The following is a 21,536-nucleotide window of genomic DNA, read 5'->3' on the forward strand; positions in this document are numbered from 1 at the left end:
CCCCACCCACCCACCATGTCATTCCTGGGGGTCAGGAATGTTGGCTGAATGGACAAACTGGTGACTCACCAGCTGCCCCCTTAAGTTTCTCTCCCTGTTGGAGAAACCCATTGGCATAAAAATAAGAGATTCTTCCCCCAGACTTTTTTCTTTTTTTGAGAGGGAGTTTTGCTGTTTTTGCCCAGGCTGGAGTGCAGTGGTGTGATCTCAGCTCACCACAACCTCCGCCTCCCGGGTTCAAGCGATTCTCCTGCCTCAGCCTCCCGAGTAGCTGGGATTACAGGCATGCACCACCACACCCAGCTAATTTTGTATTTTTAGTAGAGACAGGGTTTCTCCATGTTGGTCAGGCTGGTCTCGAACTCCCGACCTCAGGTGATCTGCCCGCCTCGGCCTCCCAAAATGCTGGGATTACAGGTTTGAGCCGCAGAACCCAGCCAGCTTTTTTTTTTTGAAAACATTTTACCAGGCCAGGACCCCAAATATCAGGGTTTATATTTTCTGTAAAGTTTTAATTATGAAAAAGGATTTGTGAGGTTGGTCTTAAGCTGTAGCCAATCTGATGTGCTTTGCATGACTTCCTGTATGGTCAACAGCAAACTTTGCTGCAGGCCTCCATCTTGTTTTATGTGCTTGGAATTGTGACCTGTAACCATGTGGCAATGTTTTTGTTCTTTCACTTCACAAGGATGCCTAGGTTCAATCCTGGCTTAGGAAATGAGTCCTTTCCAGTTAATATCTGTGTGACTTCTGCCATTTGCTGATTCTCTTCCCCACCATGAACAATGTCTAGCCTTTTCCTTAAATCTTCCTTTCTCTGGGTTACCTTTAAAGGTTGTAAATTTTGTAAGAATTGCTTACCCTTATCTCCTTAGAAAATACCGCATACGCTCACAGTGAAATCATAACCTTAAGTGAGGCTTGTTGGTTTCACGTGTGAGGTTACCTTAGTAAAGTTTGAGAGTCAGAAATACTAGATGCTTGGCATGGCTAAAATCAGTTAATAAGGGAGTTAAAAGGATTTTCTTAGAGAGTGCTCAGCTTAATTAAAAGTGGATGTCCAAGTTCTGGTATATTTAAAAGGCCTTTATGCTTTTCCTCTTTTGGGATCTTGCTTTGCTGGAAAAGACTTTTCCTCAGTTGACTAAATTATTTTTCTCCATTTTGCCTTACCACTCTCAATGCATGCATGGCAGGCCTTCAGATAACTACTGGGACCATGGGACTCCTTGGGAAAAACAGACGAGGCACTACTCTGTTTTGGGAAGAAATCTGTTTTTCTCATGGAACGCCAGAAATTAAAATAGATAGATCCCTCTCAGACTCTGTTTTGCCCCAGTCATGCCTGTTTACTAGGCCTTAAAAGCTGCATGTTTTCCTAGCCCTGTCTCTTAAAGGGCTCCACCCGGAGGCCAATAATCCAAATAGGAGATGGGCAAATGAAAATCTTACGGCTTCTGGGTTTTCTTTTGCCTGTCTGTCTAGTTACATATGTGTTGTGTGTGTGATGTCTATAAAAAAGAGCTCTAATTTACTTGGTCTAATGGAAGATAACTGCTTGGATCAAATTTTTTTTAAAGGGAAGATAAAAGCTGTAGTATGTTTTAGTTCATGTGACTTTAATCTTTGAGAAATAAAAACAGCCTTAAAGATTATTGGTAAAATGCAGATGTTTCAAATACAGAGAGGTGAACTAAATTATGCAGGTCAGATACTAGGTTTGCTAAGTGTTTTAAGGTTATAAACTGCCTTTTTGGTTTTTAAGAACTTTTCAACTTGTCAGCTTGACAATTGGTAAGGCCTGGGGACATATGGAATTAACCACACCCTTAATTATGTTGGAAGGAGTCAAACCCTGGCTGAACCTAGCACATAATTAAAACAACTTACCAGGTTTTATATTAAACTTAAAATTGCTAGGGGTTACCATTATAACATGTAATTGAAACTATTGGAAACAGATTTACATACAAGGTATGTAGGAACAGTAAGATGTGTTTTTTAGTAAAAGATTACAAGAAGACATGGAAATGTAAGTTCTTGCCTAGGGTTAAAGGATTGTTTTGAATTAGATAAAATAAAGCTGATGGTTTAAACAAATGATGGAAGGACTGTAAAAATTAGTACTGCAAAAATTCAATGTTTGAACAGATTGACTAAATTCAAAGGGGTATTATATGATTTTTCTGTAAATTGAGCATTGAAATAAAAGCACAACAAGGTACTCTTAAGGCACTAATCTGCTCTTTAGCAAAATCAGTAAAGGATTATAAAAGGTTTTTGCTTTTTCAAATTTCTGAGTCATCGTTTGGCAAAATAAATAACTTATGGTAATCTGTAATTGTATTTCAGTGTTTTAAACCACTAACATATTTAACAGGCTTCCCAAAATCAAACTTCAGTTTCAAAATTGTCTTTCCTGACGCCTGGCTTTTGGATGCTCCAGAGGGCCCTGGAGTATACAAAAGAGAGGTAAAAGGGATCATTTAACATGTTTAGTTACATGGAATTGCCAAAGTGGTGTTCAATCATATTTAGGTTATATTTTGATGAAAATATTAATGTCTGTTATGTCTGTTCCAAAATTGTATGGGATTTCTAAAATTCTAATGTCTAATGTATGTGCTATCAATCAAAATTAAGGTTGTTATGTTATTGTAAACCACAGAGATAACCAAACTTCTTTGTCAATTGTGTTTCTAACTGTAACTACCCTGGGCGATTTTGTTATTTCCAACAATTGTTGTCTTGTTTTGGTCCTTTTCAAAAGATAGTTTATAATAAACTGGACTCTGGTGCCACAGGACTGACAGGTGCTCTCAAATACAGGTTTCTGGTAACTTTGGAGACTGTGACATTGGAAAAAAGGGAAAACATATAGGACTCATGAAGAGCTGAAATGTTCATGAATATCAAACAAAACGAGTTAACTAAATGGACTGAACTCACAGAAAACTGAAGCTATCTTTTCAACTTTTGCTTGGAATGTTGCTGATCCTTGTTTTCTTTTTCAGAGTCAAGGAAACCTATTTTGAACGATTTATGGCCTTTAATGATTAAGGTATACTCCTGTGAACAAAATTTGGAGCATGTATTTCTCTCTCTCTCTCTCTCTCTCTCTCTCTCTCTCTTTGCCTGGCTTCCCCAGAATTTGGAAACTAGTTGTGAGTATTCTTAACTTATGGCAATGTAGTTGTTTGCATCAGTGCAATAAGAGTCCATTTTCTTTTGCAGTAGGATGCAGTTGGAGAAACTTTTTCCAAGGCTTTGACTGGAAGGCTATGCTTCCCTTTAAGGAGTCAAGCTCGACTTGCAGAGCTGATAAAAGCCCCTTGGGAAAACTGGCCTCACACCCTTATCTATGCAGTACCTGTATAGGATTCCTGACCTGTGGTAAGTAAAGAATGTCACTTTACGACAGGACCAGGAGCTCTAAGTTTATCTTGGGACCTTAAGAGGAGAGGATCACCCAACTCACAGGTATTTGAGGATACTAACCCATGGCTGTGCTCAGCTGTAAAAGGTCTTACCTGAAATTCCTTGTGGAACAGAGTTCCATCAAAACCAATCTAAAAGGCCTATATAGAAACAATTATTCTTGCTGTACTTTATGCAAATAATCAGGTCAAGTATAAGACTAAAGTCTATTTTGTGAACAACTCAGTCCTATCATGATTTTTTTTTTTTTAACAAAAAATGAAGACTGGAGAGATAGAAATTATGTTTCAAAACTTATCATACATTTGTCATTAAATTATAGACTCATTAGTTGTTTTTAAGTTTTTGCCTACATTTTAGACTAACCCTGCTTGTTCTTGTGAACCAACCAGGAATCTCCAGCTACAGCTTAGAAAGAATAAAAGGGATGGGTGATGTAAAAACCTGGATCAAAATTCTAGTTCTGAGCAATTATCCTGCAAATCCTGCCAGGTGATGGGTATAAATAGGGTGCCCATCACCCAGAGGTTTCCTTCTTGGGAAAGTAAGACCAAGGGAGCTAACCAAAGCCAAGCCCCATGCACCCAGATCTTCGCAAGCATAACTATAGCTACCAGTTATCTGGGCATGTCACAAGACATCCTTTTCTCTCCCTTGTTGGAGGAGGACTCAGTTCCACAGCTTCACCTTAGCATTTGGCTTATGATAAGGAGTCCATGCAACAACCCATCTCAGAGGCACATTTTTGTCCCAAACTCAATTCCAAGCTTCAGGTCAAAGCCCTAGGAAAGAAAACTGGATCTGAGGGATCCAGAGGTAGATGATAATGGAAGTTAAAAGGCATAGCGCAGGTGAGCATGACTGATTCCTGCCAATTAAGCCAAGCTTCCCATTTCATGGATAAAGGTCATCCATGGCATACATGAGGTCTAGGAAATTCAAAGGCTACTGACAGGAGAGGAGATAGGGCATACGTAGTTAAGAGTGGATACTCCCACCCCCAGACCCCCTTTTAACAAGGGTGAAGGCTGCTTTGACACCATGAGCCGTACTCTGTCATGGTCACTGGAACTTGGGGATACAAGGATGGAGGAAAGAAAGAGGAATAGCTCACTTTCTCTCCCTCACGTACCCCACATATTTGCTAGGAAGAGAAGGGAACCAGGATGCCTTGCTCTCCTCTTTCCAGATGAGTAGCCATTCATCTTCAGTCTGTACCCCTTTTGAATGCATCCTGAACCCCTGGGACTCCTTTGAGAAAAAAAAATTCTTTTTTTTTCTTTCTCTTCCTCTCTTCACTGATAGGTAATTGCCTCTCTGTACTATGGGACACTTCCCTCAGATGCATCCTTCAAACTAGGAAGAGTTAATTTCCCAAACCTTAGACTGGTTGGCTTAGGATTGGGCTCAGGGGAAGGGAGCCCAAAAGCCTGACATGCTGGCAGAAGGGTAAAAGTCTTTTTTTTTTTTTTTTTTTTTACCAGTTGGGCTTTTGGCCTCTCTCTTCCTGTGCAAACATAAAAGGCCTCAAGACTTTTGAGCTATCCTTAGCCCTCGCCCCCGTTTCATTTTAATACATGTTTTCTAATAACCCAGTTTATCTCTTCTCACCTTCATGCCATCAAACTCCAAATGGTCATGCAACCGGAGCCTCAGATGATGGCCCTTTTGGCTGGGAACCCTTAGATAGGCCTCTGGGGGAGATCTGACTGCTGTTTTCCCAAAAGAGCACCCCCTGCCAGCAGGAAGCAGTTAAGAGTGGTCTTCATCCTTACCCTTATCCTTATTCTAATGGCAGTTAGATGGACTTCTTCAGGTGAGGGAATGAGACAGCCAAATGCCTAGGCAAATAAAAAGGGGTCCCTGGAGAATCTCCGACCTGCCCTACAAGTGTTTACATCCATTGCTTTTGTGCAGATGAGGGAACCTGCCCAGGGCTCGTCTGGGCATGCCCACAGCAAACCAGAGCAGACAGGCACACTGGGGAAAATGGGTGGAGCCACAGCCATGGGGAATCCCTGCCTTATGCAGGGGAGCACTCTGCTCTCTTTGGCTTATGTGGTGACCTGGGAAGCCATCAGTGAGGTAGAGGGCCTGTTAGTAGGGCTCCATCTCATTTTCTGAGATTTTCTTTTTTTCCTTTTGCCCAGTAAATGCTGCCCCTCACCCTTCTATGTGTCCACAAACCTGATCTTTTCTGGTCATGGGACAAGAACCCAGCTTTGGCTGAATTAAGGAGAAAGTTCTGCAACAGTATCCTTGATCTTATCAAGGTATGTGTTATCAAGGTAAAATCCCTACTTTAAAGCCCTAGGTTTCCTCTTGGCACTTAGTCTGCAATTTGGGAAATTTGGGAAATAATTAACTAGTGAACAGCAGGCGATCCCCTGCATTGTGGCTGCCTAAGTCAGTTTACTTTTTTTTTTTTTGAGACAGAGTCCAGTTTTTGTTTTGTTTTTTGAGACAGGGTCTGGTTCTTGTTGCCCAGGCAAGAGTGTAGTGGTGCAATCTCAGCTCACTGCAACCTCTGCCTCCCAGTCTCAAGCCAATCTCCCACTTCAGCCTTCTGAGTAGCTGGGACTACAGGTGCATGCCACCACACCCAGCTAATTGTTTTATTCTTATAGAGATGAGGTTTTGCATGTTGCCCAGGCTGGTCTCCAACTCCTGAGCTCAAGTGATCCAGCCCCCTCAGCCTCCCAAAGTGCCAGTATTACAGGTGTGAACCACTGTGCCTGGCTTTTCTTAAGAAAGGAAAACTGAGGAAGCACAGATTAACAGCTTCCCTGAAAGAAGATAACTTTTATCAAGATAATAATACATTAGGATCTATTCAACTCTAATTATGGAGCTCTGCAACATTTTAATAAAGGGTGAACAGATGTTTTTACTTGACATGTATATCAGCCGCTGCTACATACTTGGCAGATACCTTGCAGACATATTAAAAATCAAGATAGCCTAGAACTGAACCTGCCCATGTTTTCACCATACAATAGTATGTGACTAAAAATTTAATACAGAATTAAGGAATCCTTAAAACTAGCAAAAAATTACTGTCTCAGGAATGACTTAGAATGACTTAGAAGGGACCCTAAAAGCAGTGAAATGCATTGAAGGCTATGATGATTCCTTGAGTTTGGGACTATATTAAGTGGCCCTGAAATCCACTGTCTGCCAATTTCAGGTTTAACTTGCAACTCAACACCCATGGCTCTGACAGTGGCCCAAACGTTCAGTGCCAGCATAATGTCTTCCAAAGGATTCTATATTCTTTTGATTCTAACTGTGGCTCACATGACTCTGAAAGGACAAATAACATTCAGTATTCACTCTAATACCCTCGAGCACTGAATGCGTTTTCGGTGCCATAATTCATAGAACAGTCTTAAAACCTAGGCTGTTGAGAGAGACAAAATAATGTTTTCACAATTCCCCAAAATATACTCTACATATCAAGAAACAAAAATTGGATAATTGACCACAGAGTCCACTGATGACCAGAGAAGAACCCAGGACTTGACATAAGGGAAGTTCTCACCTGACAAAAAAAAAAAAAAGAGGAGTCCTTATGGAGTTAGAGGAGATTAAGACGACAAGATTAGAATGAGGATGCTCCCTCTGGGAGGGGCTGTCTGTGTAACGGGGTAATGATAATAGAAACATCAGTTTCTTATGATCCTCTTCCCATTTGGAAATCTAAGAGGAGACCTCTTGACAACAAGGGGTGTCCATGTCAAGTGAAATGAAAGTACGGCATAGTGAGGCAGACCACGCTTGAGATTATAATAACAGTTTTCTACAGTCTGCTCACAACTTGTAAGACACTCAGAACTTCATGCTCTATTTGGGGACAGGTATAAGGTTAGAGTTTAAATAAGAAGGACAAGGAATGTGAGGACCTCATGACAGGAGGGAGTGTCAGGGACCAGGAACATCAAAGATACCAAAGGGAGAAAATACAGTTTTATTATCACAAGAACTTCGTGGTTACCATACAGTTCAGAGGCCTCTGCCCTCACTACCATGGCATCATGTAAGCATGTACTTGTACCCAGATCCAGATGCCACCCAGGGAAAAGGAAGAGGAAAGAGGGAGAGAAGAAGCCCTAAAAAACTGAGTACTTACCCAAACGACTAAGCCTTGAACTGGACAGTGAAAATTGGATATAAACACTGGAATATGCCACTCCACAAAGAAGTCACTCAAGTGGACTTAAGTTTAACAAAATGGGTTAGAATCAGTTGCCTCCTTTAGTCAGGCTGGGGGCTCAAGAACCCAGTTTAGTTCAGTTAATGAGAAGAAAGTCACCTCTTTGTTCTCAATAGTTTGTGATTGTCCAGTTTATTACCTATTACTCAATCATGAATATGACACAATCTCTAGCCTCAAAGAGGTCACTGCCCAGTAATGGACATATGAGTAATTACAGTGTGGAATGTGGAAGCAGGGCTGTGCCTAAGGTAGTGTGGTGGCACCAAAGAAGGAAGAGTGAACTCTGCTGAGGGAGGGCAAAGAGGGAGGGCAAAGACAGTCTAGGAAAACTTTCCAGAGGATGTAACATTTACAATGCGCTTGAAGGACAAATGGATTTCGGGCAGGTGGACAAGGGAAAGAAGATGCTGTGAAAAGGAACACAGAGACATCTTGTGCAAATGTAGGGGACATGAAAGAATGAGGGGGAGTGTGCATGTGAGTGTGCACGTGTATGATGAGTTCTAAATACTCTACTACTGTTGGGACAAAAGGTGCCAGAATCCTGGGGCAGGGAGATGGAGAAAGAAGGCCAATGACAGGGAATGACAGGTATGCCCTGCTAAGGAGTATGGGCTTTATTGTAATATACTACATATACTACTCATATAATATATACTCATATACTACCCATATCATATATACCCATATACTACCCATATAATATTCTATGTATATAATACCATGATATATCACTAGACAAAAAGGAAACTATTAACAGATTTTAGGCAGGAGGTCTCAATGTTCAGATTGCCATTCTAGAAAAATGACTTGGTCAGCAGATTGGAGGATGGACAGAAGACAACACTAGGAACTGGAGTATCCATTAGAAGATGTTGAGGTAATCAAGAGAGGCGGGGTCAAAAAATCATGAAGATAAAAGGAAGGGAAAGATTTGGAAGACTTTTTTGAGATAGAAATGACAGGAATTTCTGACCAGCCACATGTGAAAGATGAGGAAGAGACAGAGTCTAGGGAAACTGTGAGAATTAGGAAAATATCAATAGTCTTTGCTCCTCTAAAGCAAAGGCAGTAATAGGGATTCAAAGCATGACAGAACATTCATCAGGACCACTCCCCACCCTAGCTCACATCTCAGGGAGGCACAGGCTTTCTTGCACTGCAAGTATGCTATTAACATTGTACTGAGAGAAATTTTAAATTAAATGCTGGGTGATGATCCAAGAAAATGCAACCCTGGAATTTTCCCCTGACACCTCTTTTTGGTCTCTCTCCCCGCCCTACTTTTAAGTGTGACCATTTTTGCAACAAAAGCCTCTTCAGCAATATTTTATATAGGTAGCCAACTTACAAACTTTATTTGTAACTCTAGAACCTATAAAGGGATTAAGAGTGGCTATTTGTCAGCAGGATCAAAACTCAGCTATGGATTTAAAAACAACAAAGGAATCTTACCCAACCAGGGCTTTTTGTTCACTAAATGTCAGAGTATAAGAGCTGTCTGACTTCCCAGAACTCACAGAAACATATAATTAAACTGCTCAGGACACTTTTAAAGGAAGCTGTCCTGTGAAGTTGATAAGCCCACCAGCAAGGTTTTCAAGGGCAGCCTATGGGTTATAGAAAAAAGACTAGGCACTTGGATATAAAAAAAGAAAGCAGGTGCCCACTGACAACTGTCTAATCAGAATAAGTGTTCAGTGAAATGGGTTGAACATTTTAAAAGCATGACAAAGAATTATATTTAAATGCATCAAGTAAAATAATCCCTTTAGAATTGTAAGAAGGCAACCAAGTCTCCCACCCCAGCCCTGAGGGTTGGCACATCAGCCCTTTATTCCCACCCACTCTGTCGGCCACCAGATTCAAATACAGAAGTGCGTTTTCATTCCTGCAGTTCCTCCCTACACCCTCAGCATTCAGGAAATGTGGCAGCTGAATGCATCTAGAATTTAATGAGCATTTTGCTCCAAACCAAGAAAAATAGAAAAATCATTTACATTCCACATCTATTTTCCAAAATGTCATTGTATATTGATTCAATCACAGTATGTGCATTTGTTAAGACAGTCATAATTTCAAGCAATGAAATGTTCCTTGCTCAATGAGCCATCAACTTTCTTCCATATTATTAAAGAACGGCCCATGCAACACAATCACCAGACCTGGACTCGAACGTTCAAGTAGATTTTGTATGAGCACGCTGCTTTGACCTAGTCAGTTTGCAGAATTAAGAGGAATTTGTTTTGGGTGCCCCTTTGTTCAGTAGACTTTGTATTTTAAGGGTGTTAGGTTCTACAGATAACATAAAGGAAAAGTCAAAGATAGTCAAAATTACTGTAGAAAATCCCTTAGGAAGTATCATGTTGGATACTGTCCACCTCTCAGTAATTCTAGAACAGCACATTTTTTCCTACTATGTTGGACAAATCATGTTTATTTTACTGAAAGCCAGCTAAAGTCACTGACTTGCCACAAGACCAATGAATACTATGTCACTTGAAACCCTCGAGCTTCTATCAGAGTGGAGAGATGTTCATACCACGAGAGGGAAGTGGGCCCTGAGAGTGACCTCCCATCTCATTCTCTTTCCAGGGCACATCCTTATTGAATAGAGCCAAGAGTGGGCAGAATCACTCCCACGCCTCAGTCTCTTAAGTCTCTCTGTTTTGAACACATATAATATGTTTGTAGGATGCAATGCTGTTCCATTTCAAAGTCCTTCCCTTCTCCAGTCTCAAGTTTTCTGTGCCTTCATCCTGGCTCCCAGCATTCCAATGTCTCTCACTCTAGAACCCACTGAGTCAGTGTTCAATGCTGCAGTACTTTCTAACCGCTTCTGGCCAATCAAAATCCACCAGTCCTACGTTTGAGTCCATCAGACTATGACTAAGACCCTGATTTGTTAACCTGATAAACTTAATTCATGCCACAGTATCAACAGGTGAAAATGGTTCGATGTATAGCACTTCCAGTGATATTCAGGCCTAGATTATACTTTCTAAGGCCTTGGATAAAAGTAAAACCTGGACAAAGGTCGGTCGGTGGGTCTGTCTGTCTGTCTGTCTCTCTCCCTCTCTCAGACCCCTCCCCCATTTTTGCTTTGTCTCTACATATTAGATACTGAACTTACACCAAGATCTCTGAAGGGAAAAAATAGATGTAAAACTAATTCTCATACATGGTTTAAAGAACAAAGTTTTTTGTTTGTTTTACTTTCCAGCCTCATTTACCAGTACTCCAAACCATTTCTTGTAAGTAGAACACTTGATTCATGCTGAAAGTAAGTTTCTACCTGCCAAAGATTTTACACTAAAAGGAAAAGAATATATAGTTCATGCCTTAGCTACCACATGTTAGGTATTTTTTCTGAGTATCATGTTTTTCTTAAAGGTCTAATTTATTAATATGTATATCATTTAGGTGAAAGACGAACTTATAGATTTTAAAATTTTAATATTCACTTAAAATGCATTCACAGATTTTCTAAAACAGTATTATATATGCGTGTTTTCTCTCCATATCTTTCCAATATAGTAGGTGTCTATCACGAACGAGAGCTTTTGTTTCCTTTCTACTAACAATTAGTAATGAATTTCAGAAAATGACATTTTTATTTGCTTTTGTTTTCAGAGTTGTGGTGATTTAAGGGGATTATTAATAACGTTTTTCTATCCTCTAGAATTGCTCTGTGGAATAGTTTCTCACTTGTCCTTTCATCGAGTCAGGCAAATAAAGAGCAAAGGCAACATAAATTTAATCTTAATATATAAGATGAGGAGAACAATATTAAACAGATCATAATTTTTTTGTGTGAGTCCCCTAAAGCATGCCTTAAAAAGCTGCAGAGGGAACAAAATAGGGTACTGTGTGGACTGTCGTTGCCATCCAGCTCTGTGTGTGTGGTCAGGAAGTGCTATGATCCCAGCTAGATACTTCACATCTGTGTTTCTATGAGCCAATGGACAGCATCACAGGAGCAGCTGCACATGGTGAAAGAAAATGTGCTGAAATGTGCTTTTCCTTCCAGTTCTGCCACGCAACCAATTATGTGACCATAGGCATGTTACTCACCTCTCTGGGCCTCTGTCCCTCGTCTGAAGGCTAGGAGACTGAACAGAGAGGCTTCTGCCGGTATTAGGAGTCTAGGAATTCCTGTGCTTCTCTAAGACTATTGGAGGCACTGAATGCACATGACCATCTAGCAACCTGGTTTAGACTGCCCATCCTGGGACAGAAAAGACTGAGGACATCCAGCATCTCATATCACCCACTTTGGCATGGACCGAAACAACCAGCAAAAGTCATAAATGACAGCATACTGTATTGCAGAGGTATGAATAATTCAGTGTCTCAGGGCAGCCTCATTATCGTGGTCACCCTGGAAAAGCTAGGAACAGTTGGCAAGGGAGCACCTGCACAAGGCTCAGCTCATAGTTCTGGGCTCTTTCTCATCTTTCAAGGCCATGTGTGACCTTCCTGGCTGCTTTGGCCATCCCTGAGGTGCCATGCCTGAGGGTCACTCCTCATCAGGAAGGACATTCATTTACCAGGTGGCCTCAGGTATGAGCAGCCCACCTGCCTGGCCTGGTTGCATGGAGAGAAAGCTCCTTTTTAGGCCCTCGAAAATTCCTGAAAGTTTCAGTTCTCTATGTCTGATGCAGAGCCTTTTTTAGTCAGGAGTTAAAAATGAGCAGAAACTGAGGTTCCTTGGTCACTGTACTTCCATTACTAAGTTACAATGAGGTTTAAAACACAGAAATCTTACAGAGCTGAAGACAAATATAATCAGAGACCCCAGGAACAATACTTTATCATTTCCAAATAGCATTGTTAAAGAGCTTCATGGGCAAGATAAAATCCTAATATTGTTGGGGTGGGTGTTGGGGAGTTAATAAAACCCCAAAGAAGTGTGTTATATGACTTAACCAGTCAACTAAAGGAACAAAGATAATTAGAAAACCAAAATCCCTTACATCTTTATATTCTGAGGAAGGCAACTGATGTGACAGAAATAAATTCAAACCAGTTTCCCTGCAGATTATCCCATTTGAATATAACAAATCAATTCCCCAAACATGGTTGCCATGGCAGCCAGTACATATTGTCCCAGGCTCAGGCCCTCCCAGAGCCAGAAACATGTGGATTAGAGGTACCAGACAGTGAAGTGAGGGCTGGTTTCTCCCCTGGTACTTCTCTCTTAAGGCTTCCACTTGTGTCCACACAGTGCTGGGTCACCTATGTGACCTCAGGCATGGAGGCATGAGCTGGTTCAGTGGGTCAGAGCCCAGAACAAAACAGGGTAGGCCTAGTGAGAACGTGGCAATAGACCTGTCCTAATGTGTTAATTCATATATCATCATTATTTTCCTTGTCATTTTAGTTTCATAGGGAATTGTATTTGTTCGGAATTGACTCTTTTGCACCCAGATGCACACATTCATTCCCATTAATAACTGAAAACTGACCCTGAGAATTGTGTATGGAAGGTTTGTTGGAGAAAAAAAAATGCAGGGCTATAGTGGACACAGTGTTGTTCCCTTCAGATTCCCTCTTCACAGTGGATGCTGCCAGAAATATCAACAGCTCCCAGTCCTCAGCTGCACCCCTCACCCGAGTTGGCATCCACTTCAGAGAACTGACTCTGCCAAAGTCACGCTCCTTCCCGGGGTGGCATGCAGCCAATGACTGGCTGATGTGGAGATACAATTCAGCACAACATTCCAAAAACTTCCCAGCTCTCCATTTCCCAGAGGACCAGCTTAGGTCTCTGTTATAAACATATTACTGTTCAGTGTCTCCCTCGCCTGATCCTAACTTCCTCACTTTTTTCTAGGTCTATCTCTGGTAAGAACTCTTCAACAAACTTTCCATACACAATCTTCAGAGTCAGTTTTCAGGAAACCCAATCCAAAATGAGGACTAATGAACATGAGTGGGCAAATCCAAACTTGGCAAGCCAAGTAAACCTTGGGTTAACAATTTTTAAAAATGAGTTGCAATCGATTCAAACATGTTTACAATTAAATGTTAGGGAAGAAAATTAATTTTTTCAATTATATTCCTATATTCACCCTGTACTAGAATAAAAGATTATTAAACCTCTGAAGCAGAGAAACAAAAATACCTTTAGCATATGGCCTCCCTGTAAGAACTGTGGAGGAGAATGTCACATCTGGTGAGGTACCTGTGACATGCAGGAGGGACCCACTCCTCAAATGTGTACCTTAAAATACCTTCTAGGTAATAAAGCATCTGTTGGCCTCTGGCACTCTGTTCAAATCACTGGTTACCCAATGGGAGCCTCTTACCTCCAGGACCAGCCACAGCTGTCCCCCTACACAGTGATCCGCTTTGTAAAACATCCCATAAAACTTTACAACATTGGGATGATTAGGAAGGAACTGCAAAATGTTGTATTCTGCCTCAATTTCTTCATCCATATCCTAAAGAGGGTAGAAAAATGCAAGCTGGATTAAATCTAATATGTAAAGAAGGGTACAGATATGATATCATGCTCAAGTACTTAGTAAAACATATTTACTATGTATTTTCAATCTCATTACCATATCTTCAAAATATCTAACAATGGACATTCAGATACCAACCTATACCTTCTATTATTACATTATTACATTCTCTTATTACAACCTATACCTTCTATTATTACCTAATTATTTTATCTATAGTGTTTGTGATATTCTGTTTTCTTTAATAATACTATCACAAATATCTGTTTTATTGAAAAGTCTGAATTTTCAAAGCAATTAAGGAGAAGTTGCTTGAAGGGACCTAACACAGGATAGGACATGTAAAACCTCACTGTGCAAAACAGCATACAGCATTATAACCTCGGTGCTCTAAAATAAGATGTCAGCCTAAGATGATCAAATCTCACAAGCCTGGTTCACTTTGTAACTTACAGAAAGACCAGGTAGTAAAACATATTACTGTTTCCAAGAGAATAACTTTTGAAGATCCCAGTGGTCCCAAACCAAAACAACAGTAAAATGGACAAGAAACAAAAGTCAAGAGAAGCTTTAACTCCAAGTGGAGTCCCTTCACTCAGAGAAGCTGAAAAATCATGACTCATTTTGAGATTTCATGCCAGGTTTCATGAAAATTAAACCTAAAATCAAGAAAAGAAGTTGAAAACTTAATGTGCATAAAACACCAAATTCTGGTTATAATTTACAACTGTTACTTACACTGATTGGATCCAGAATTTTCACTGCAGCCAGGCTCCCATCTCTCTTGTTAGTTACCTTGTAGACCTTGCCATAGGTGCCTTTACCAATGGTCTCTATAATTTCCCAGGTGTCTGTGGGATCTGGAAGTGATTCAAGTCCAAGCATCATAGGATTATAGTGAAATAATCCATACAGATGTTTCCTGGTAGGGAGAATAATTTGTTATGTGCAACAGATCCAACAGATCACAGAACCGGGGGCAGTGAACTTTTGAAACAAAAGATTTTATTTCTTAACCAGCAACGTAGTGTGACTTCTTATTTTCTTCCTCTATGTTAAATTTTTTGAAAAAGGACTTGAACCCTCCTTAAGAAATGGTAGTAAAAGATAGAGTGGAGGAGTAGCACGGTTCTGAAACATCCTAAAAACATGATTCTAAAACTGGAAATTATGTACACACCACAGGAGAGAGTAAAACGGCCAAAGAAGATATTCTGGTCATGATTGGACAGTTGTCTTGATAGGCTGCTGAATGGCGGCTGCTGCCAGGGAAAGTGGCTGAAAACAGTTAAGTCTAACACCTTTGTCCCCAGGTTATGGTAACCTTGGTGAGGGCTCCCTGATAGCCACTGGCAGCTAATCCCCAACATCTGTGTACAAAGTCTGGGCTGCTAAGAAGGAGGTTCGGTGGATGTACCAAGCATCAGTCAGTGTACAACACATATTGCTGCATAGGTCTTGGGGCCTACAAACATTAGCCATGCTCAGACCTCATCTATACAATAATACCTAGTGTGGGAATCACACTGAGGGGTTAACCAGGAGCAGCAAACTCATTTTGCCTTAGCAGTACTCTATTTAATAAGGACACAGATCTTTGGAGTTTGAGTAAGTATCAACAGCAAGCTTGGCAGGCAAAGTCACCCAAAACTGATCCCACGAAAAATCCTCTCCAAGTTCGGTTGCTCTCAGACTTGGTGCAAGGTCCCATCTCTGGTCTGCTTCTAAATCCCAGAGGAGGGACAATCAGGCTCCAACAACAAGAGCCACCATATCCAATCCCCACACTGAGGCTTCGTGTCCACCCAGGGTGAGCGCTTCTGACTCATGCTGGGCATTCCAATTTGCACTTCTAATTCGAGTTATTTTCTACACTGAATTCTCCCAAAGCAAAGCTTTTTGACCTGGCACAAAAATTCACTTTTTTTCTTTACCTTGTCTGATGAGAGCATTTCAAAAACACTGAACACCATTACAATCAAAACACAAAAACAACAACAAAGGGGCCTACAACCAGTTCAGTACCTTAAGGGCCCAGGCAAAGCCCACTATGGGCTAAGGCGGGATCCTCAGCTGGTCAAACAACTCCTGCCTTTCATGTGCTGGTTTCAAGATTCTCAGGAACTGCAACCTTTCCGCCTAGCCAGTGTTTTATAAAGTCAGTCTTTTTCACCGCATGCTTCACATCTTTGCCATTATCTGTACATCATTGTGCTATTAGTTACAAAATACTTTTAAATCACTTTCCTTTTCAAGTAAGTAAATGTCTTTTAAAGGCACTTTATAGTATTATCCTAAATGTAAAACCAGTATCATTTACCATAGATCAAAATTAACTGCAAAAAGATGATTAAAAACATTAAAGAATTATTCAAGCCCAGCCTTGAACCAGTATCGGGGCAGCCCAATACTGCTGCCCCTGGGCTCCAGCCTAAGGTTACTGTTTTTCTTAAAAGGGGAGATCATTTAGTGATGGAGAGGAATTAAATGCTGGCCAAAACTTTTCCCTTGATGTAATCAGAAGACCTGAAAGAGAATTAATTAGCAAAGGAATAACGTTTGTCATGGTATGATTCCGTGTTCTTTACTGTGAGATCCCCAAAACCTCTTGACAACCTGAGAACACTGTGCCAGGCTTAGCTTTTATAAGAGCAAAAAAGTAGGACCAGCTGGGGGTGCTTGCTGGTCAAGGCCAGACAGAGGAAAGCACCAGAATAAGACTCCATCAGTCTAAATGTCAATACCTTACACTTAAAATATGGCCCCTGTTCCCCATCAGCAGGGATACCTGCACCTGGCCTTAGCACTAGAACACAGTACTGCTCAAGTCAAACTGCCTGCAAAAGCCTGGCCCTACCTTGGCCAGCGTGAGATTTGGGCTGGTTACTCATCTCTGTAAGCCTCAGTTTCTTTACCTGCATCATGGGGCGGCAGCTGCTAGCTACTTCACAGAGCAGCTATTAGGATAACAGAATCTAGTAAGCATAGTGAGAGCTCAGCAAGTATCATCTGTCATCACAACAGCACAGCACCAAAATCTGCCTCAGAAGAGACAAGGCTTAACAAACACTTACCCTTTTTGTTATATGTCACTTTTAACCACGAACTAAATGAGTTTTGCTCCAGTCAGTTATTAGTTTCAGACACATGGCTGAATTTGTATGAATCCAGCTACTGAATTCCAATGTGTGCAAATGAAATTAAAACACAGAATGTGGCAGCAGGAGAGGACCTTGGAGGCCACTGAATCAAAACTCTTTTCTTAAATTTAGCTCATTAGCATGCGGGCACATAAGCAGAGGGAAGTGATGCAGTTCTGGCTGAGGTAGGCTGGGAAACGAAGCACCTGCCCTGTGTCCTCCATGGGAGCCCGATAGGGTGATCAACCATCCTGGTTTGCCTCAAGCTGTTTCTGTTTTAGCACTGTAAGTCCCATGCCTTGCTAAACCTCTCAGAGCAGGGCAAACTGGGACAATTTGCCACCCTAGCTTCTGGGACTTTCCAAGGACATGCACCTCCTCTGAGCGTTATAAGAAAACCATCAATTAAGCACCCCACCCCACCTCACACCCCTGTTATGGGCTGAATTATGTCCCCTCCCCAAATTCATATGTTGAAGTTCTAACCCCTAGTACCTCAGAATGTGGCCATAATTGGAGACTGAGCCTTTAAAGAGGTATTAAGATAAAATGAGATCATATGGGGAGGCCCTAATCCAATACAACTGGTCCTTATAAAAAGAGGAGACAGGGCACAGACAGACACAAGATGGAAGACCAAACACATGGAAGCTAAGTGCCCCACAGACCTACTCAACAGCAATCTCTGCTCCTTCTAAATGAGAACAACTCATTCAGAGGATCCAGCTACAGAGGGCACCAATGATGGGTGAGCAGAAGGCAGACCAATCAGGTTCTGCCACCACGTCCATCACATACTCTCTGGGCATCCACAGACAAGGTTAAATAAAGGTGCAACAGAGCAGGTGCACTGCATAACAGCACTGCCTGGCTTCTGTCTTTAAAATCAATACTTGACTTTATAAACTCTCTGAGGATTGATTAAACAGTCATCACAGGCCGGGCGCGGTGGCTCAAGCCTGTAATCCCAGCACTTTGGGAGGCCGAGACGGGCGGATCACGAGGTCAGGAGATCGAGACCATCCTGGCTAACACGGTGAAACCCCGTCTCTACTAAAAAATACAAAAAACTAGCCAGGCGACGTGGCGGGCGCCTGTAGTCCCAGCTACTCGGGAGGCTGAGGCAGGAGAATGGCGTGAACCCGGGAGGCGGAGCTTGCAGTGAGCTGAGATCCGGCCACTGCACTCCAGCCTGGGCGGCAGAGCGAGACTCCATCTCAAAAAAAAAAAACAGTCATCACAAACAGTAGCAGCTTATACAGGCCTGTAAAGGTGGTGATAATCTGGTCTTGGGAGGCAGCTGTAGCAACCCTTTTGACAGCCAAAAAGCTACCCCTGGCCAATGTGTTAACCTTGAGGGTAGACTGAACTTCTGCCTATGTCTGTGTTGGGGGCATGGCAGAGCTGGGGCTTCATGGAAGTAGTCTGGGTTGACCCGAGAAAGGGTTAGCAGCAGTTTGGAGTGAGAGGGACAATACCTGGAAACTTCAGAACTCTGACCCTCAGAAGTCCCAAGAGAGGCACTTGGTCTTCTTACAGTCTCCAGAAATGGCGGTTTCATGCATTTATTTAGGCATGAAATAAAACAGTAGCCTCAGGAGACTAGAAAATTCAGGTTACTCAGGTTACAGGTTCTACATTCATTGAAAGATAAATAGGAGGACTAGGTCTAGCTAGGCAGAGGTGGGTAAGGGCAACTGTGTGTGGGAGGCTCACGTAGTTTGCAAACCAATCAGAAGTCCTGCTGGCCCAGATGTGTCTGTGTGTGCAGCTGTTCTAAAATATAGATCTGGTCAACACTCTTTGTTGTTGCATGTTGTAATATTTCGTAAGTCAATGCCACAAATGTATTTCTCATCAAAGTGCCTACTCTCTCAGAGCAAGATTCTGATGTTCCCCATATTTCTGTGGCACCCAAAACCTTCCACTACCAGGAACGCCAAGTTATTAGCAGGGCAAAGCAGGCATCACCTAGGAAGATATTCCTGGTTAGTAAATAAGAGCAATGTGGGTATTAAAGGAATATATTTGCCTATCTTTGCTCACACATCACCAAATATCTAGGAAATACCCAAACTTCTCATTACTCAGGCCACTATCAGATAGATGATAGGTAGGTAGGTAGATTTTTTTTCTTTTTTTGTTTTTTGAGACAGAGTCTCACTCTGTTGCCCAGGCTGGAGTGCAGTGGCACAATCTCGGCTCAGTGCAATCTCCGCCTCCTGAGTTCCAGCAATTCTAACTCAGCCTCCCGAGTAGCTGGGACTACAGGCGTGCACCACCACGCCCAGCTAATTTTTGTATTTTTAGTAGAAATGGGGTTTCACCATGTTGGCCAGGCTGGTCTCAAACTCCTGACCTCAGGTAATCCACCGCCTTGGCCTCCCAAAGTGCTGGGATTACAGCCGTGAGCCACCACACCTGGCCTGATAGATAATTTAGTAGAATACTTTATCCTTGTGGTATCTTAGAAGTTAAGAACAATTGTGTTTTGCTTGCCTTTATTCTTCTTTCTTTTTAGGAAGCAAACTAAAGGGCAGGGGCTCTATCTCTTTATGGCTCTTAACAAGAACAAATGCACTTAACATGACCTCTCTTTGTGATTAACAACAAAAGGGCTGGTCTTGCACCACCAGAGAACAGCTGAGCTCCAGATCCACTCCCACCCCCACCCCAAGAGAGTGGTAAATTGCCCACATTTAAACATCACACTATGATGAGTAGTTTCACATATGGCTGTAAACTGATGTCCCAGCCACTGCTTTATCTTACCAGGATTGAATGTCTACAGACTTCCGTAGGAGTTTGGTTTCAATTATTAGCAGAGGACATACTTTAAGCCATGAAATAATCTGTGGTTCAGTTTTGTCAAACATTACACCATAGAGATTTTGGACTCTAGATTTCTAGCATCACAAAAAAGACAGAACATCGAACATTATGCTTCCTCATGCAAGAACACCTAAGAAACAGATTTGCCAAAAAAATTAAACCTGAATCTGATCAAGCTTCTAGATGGCCAATTTACAGGAACAACAAAGGGCAGGCAACATGTTAAACACCATGGAGGTCAATAAGCAAAAACCAGACTGTAAGGAACTCTCCAAGACCAATGACCCAATTTCCTCAGAAAATAAATTGCAAATAAAAATAAATACATGGAAAAGAGTAACCTTGGGATTAAAAGAAGCTTAAAATACATATCAAATGTGAAATAAAGTATGGATTTACACCATCAAGCTAAAAAATTGTAACATTTATGAGATCATTAGAACACTGACTAGCTATCTAATATTAAGAAAGTATTGTTAACTATGTTTTAGTTGTGATAATGATACAGACAGGAGGTAGGGAAATACTGGGTAGAAGAGGATGGTTCCCAGGCAAATGCCCCACCCTCAAGCCTGGAAACCAGGGCCCTAAATGAGAACAGTTATCCCTGTTTTCCTGCCCAAATGTTGCCTTTTTGGCCTGCCTCACCCCTCCTATCCTGTGCCCAAATAAACCCTAGACCTCCGCTGGTAAAGAAGCAGCTGAACATTGACAGAAGAAGCAACTGAACATTGGACACTACGGATAGATGTGGATTAACTTCAGATGGGATGACTTTGGAGAGGAGCCCAGCCGCAGGCGGCTGGGCTTTAGGGAAAGATCACCTTCTTCCTGCTCCATCCCCTTTCCAGCTCTGCTTCTGCTGAGAGCCACTTCCACTGCTTAATAAAATTCTCCACATTCGTCCCCTTTCTAAACTTCTGTGTGACCTGATTCTTTCTGGACTCTGGACAAGAATTCAGGATGCACTGGGTAAAGGAACCCAGAAAGGCTGTCACACTGACTCTTCACTGAGCTGTTTTAACACCTAAGCTGTCCACAGGCAGCAAAGCTAAAAGAGCATTAATTGTAACACACCCCTAGACACTGCCATGGGGCCGGAGCCCAAAAGAACTTGCCCTGGCCCAGACACCTGCTTGCCTGCATGCTCCTTCCCATGAGGGGTTGAGCCCAGTGGGTTCCAGTGAGTGAAGTTTGTCACTGCCAGTGCCAAAGTGGCTGGCTGGACCCAGAGCCGGTGCATTCCAGTTCCCACCTGCGAAAGGGTCAAGAGAACTTGACCTTCCATCTCAATAATTGTATTTGTGGTTATGTTTTTTAAAAGTGTCCTTGGGTCTGGCACGGTGGCTCACGCCTGTAATCCCAGCACTTTGGAAGGCTGAGGCAGGTGGATCACGAGGTCAGGAATTCAAGACCAGTCTGGCCAATATAGTGAAACCC

General features: G+C 41.9%; 1 protein-coding gene across 1 annotated transcript in view; it reads right to left on the bottom strand.

Annotated features, from left to right (window-relative positions):
- The window catches only part of MYO3B (myosin IIIB), a gene marked incomplete at its 5' end in the record, with an annotated part of 364,721 nt that extends 349,667 nt beyond the window's left edge, over positions 1-15,054 (bottom strand). Inside the window, 2 exons of the mRNA XM_017854464.1 lie at positions 13,966-14,100; positions 14,863-15,054. Of these exons, the coding sequence (XP_017709953.1) occupies positions 13,966-14,100; positions 14,863-15,054 (327 nt within the window). The remainder of the gene's footprint in view (positions 1-13,965; positions 14,101-14,862) is intronic.
- Between the last annotated feature and the right edge of the window lie 6,482 nt (positions 15,055-21,536).

Source organism: Rhinopithecus bieti, unplaced genomic scaffold (genome assembly GCF_001698545.2).
Source record: "Rhinopithecus bieti isolate Rb0 unplaced genomic scaffold, ASM169854v2 scaffold_37314, whole genome shotgun sequence".
NCBI classification, from domain to species: domain Eukaryota; kingdom Metazoa; phylum Chordata; class Mammalia; order Primates; family Cercopithecidae; genus Rhinopithecus; species Rhinopithecus bieti.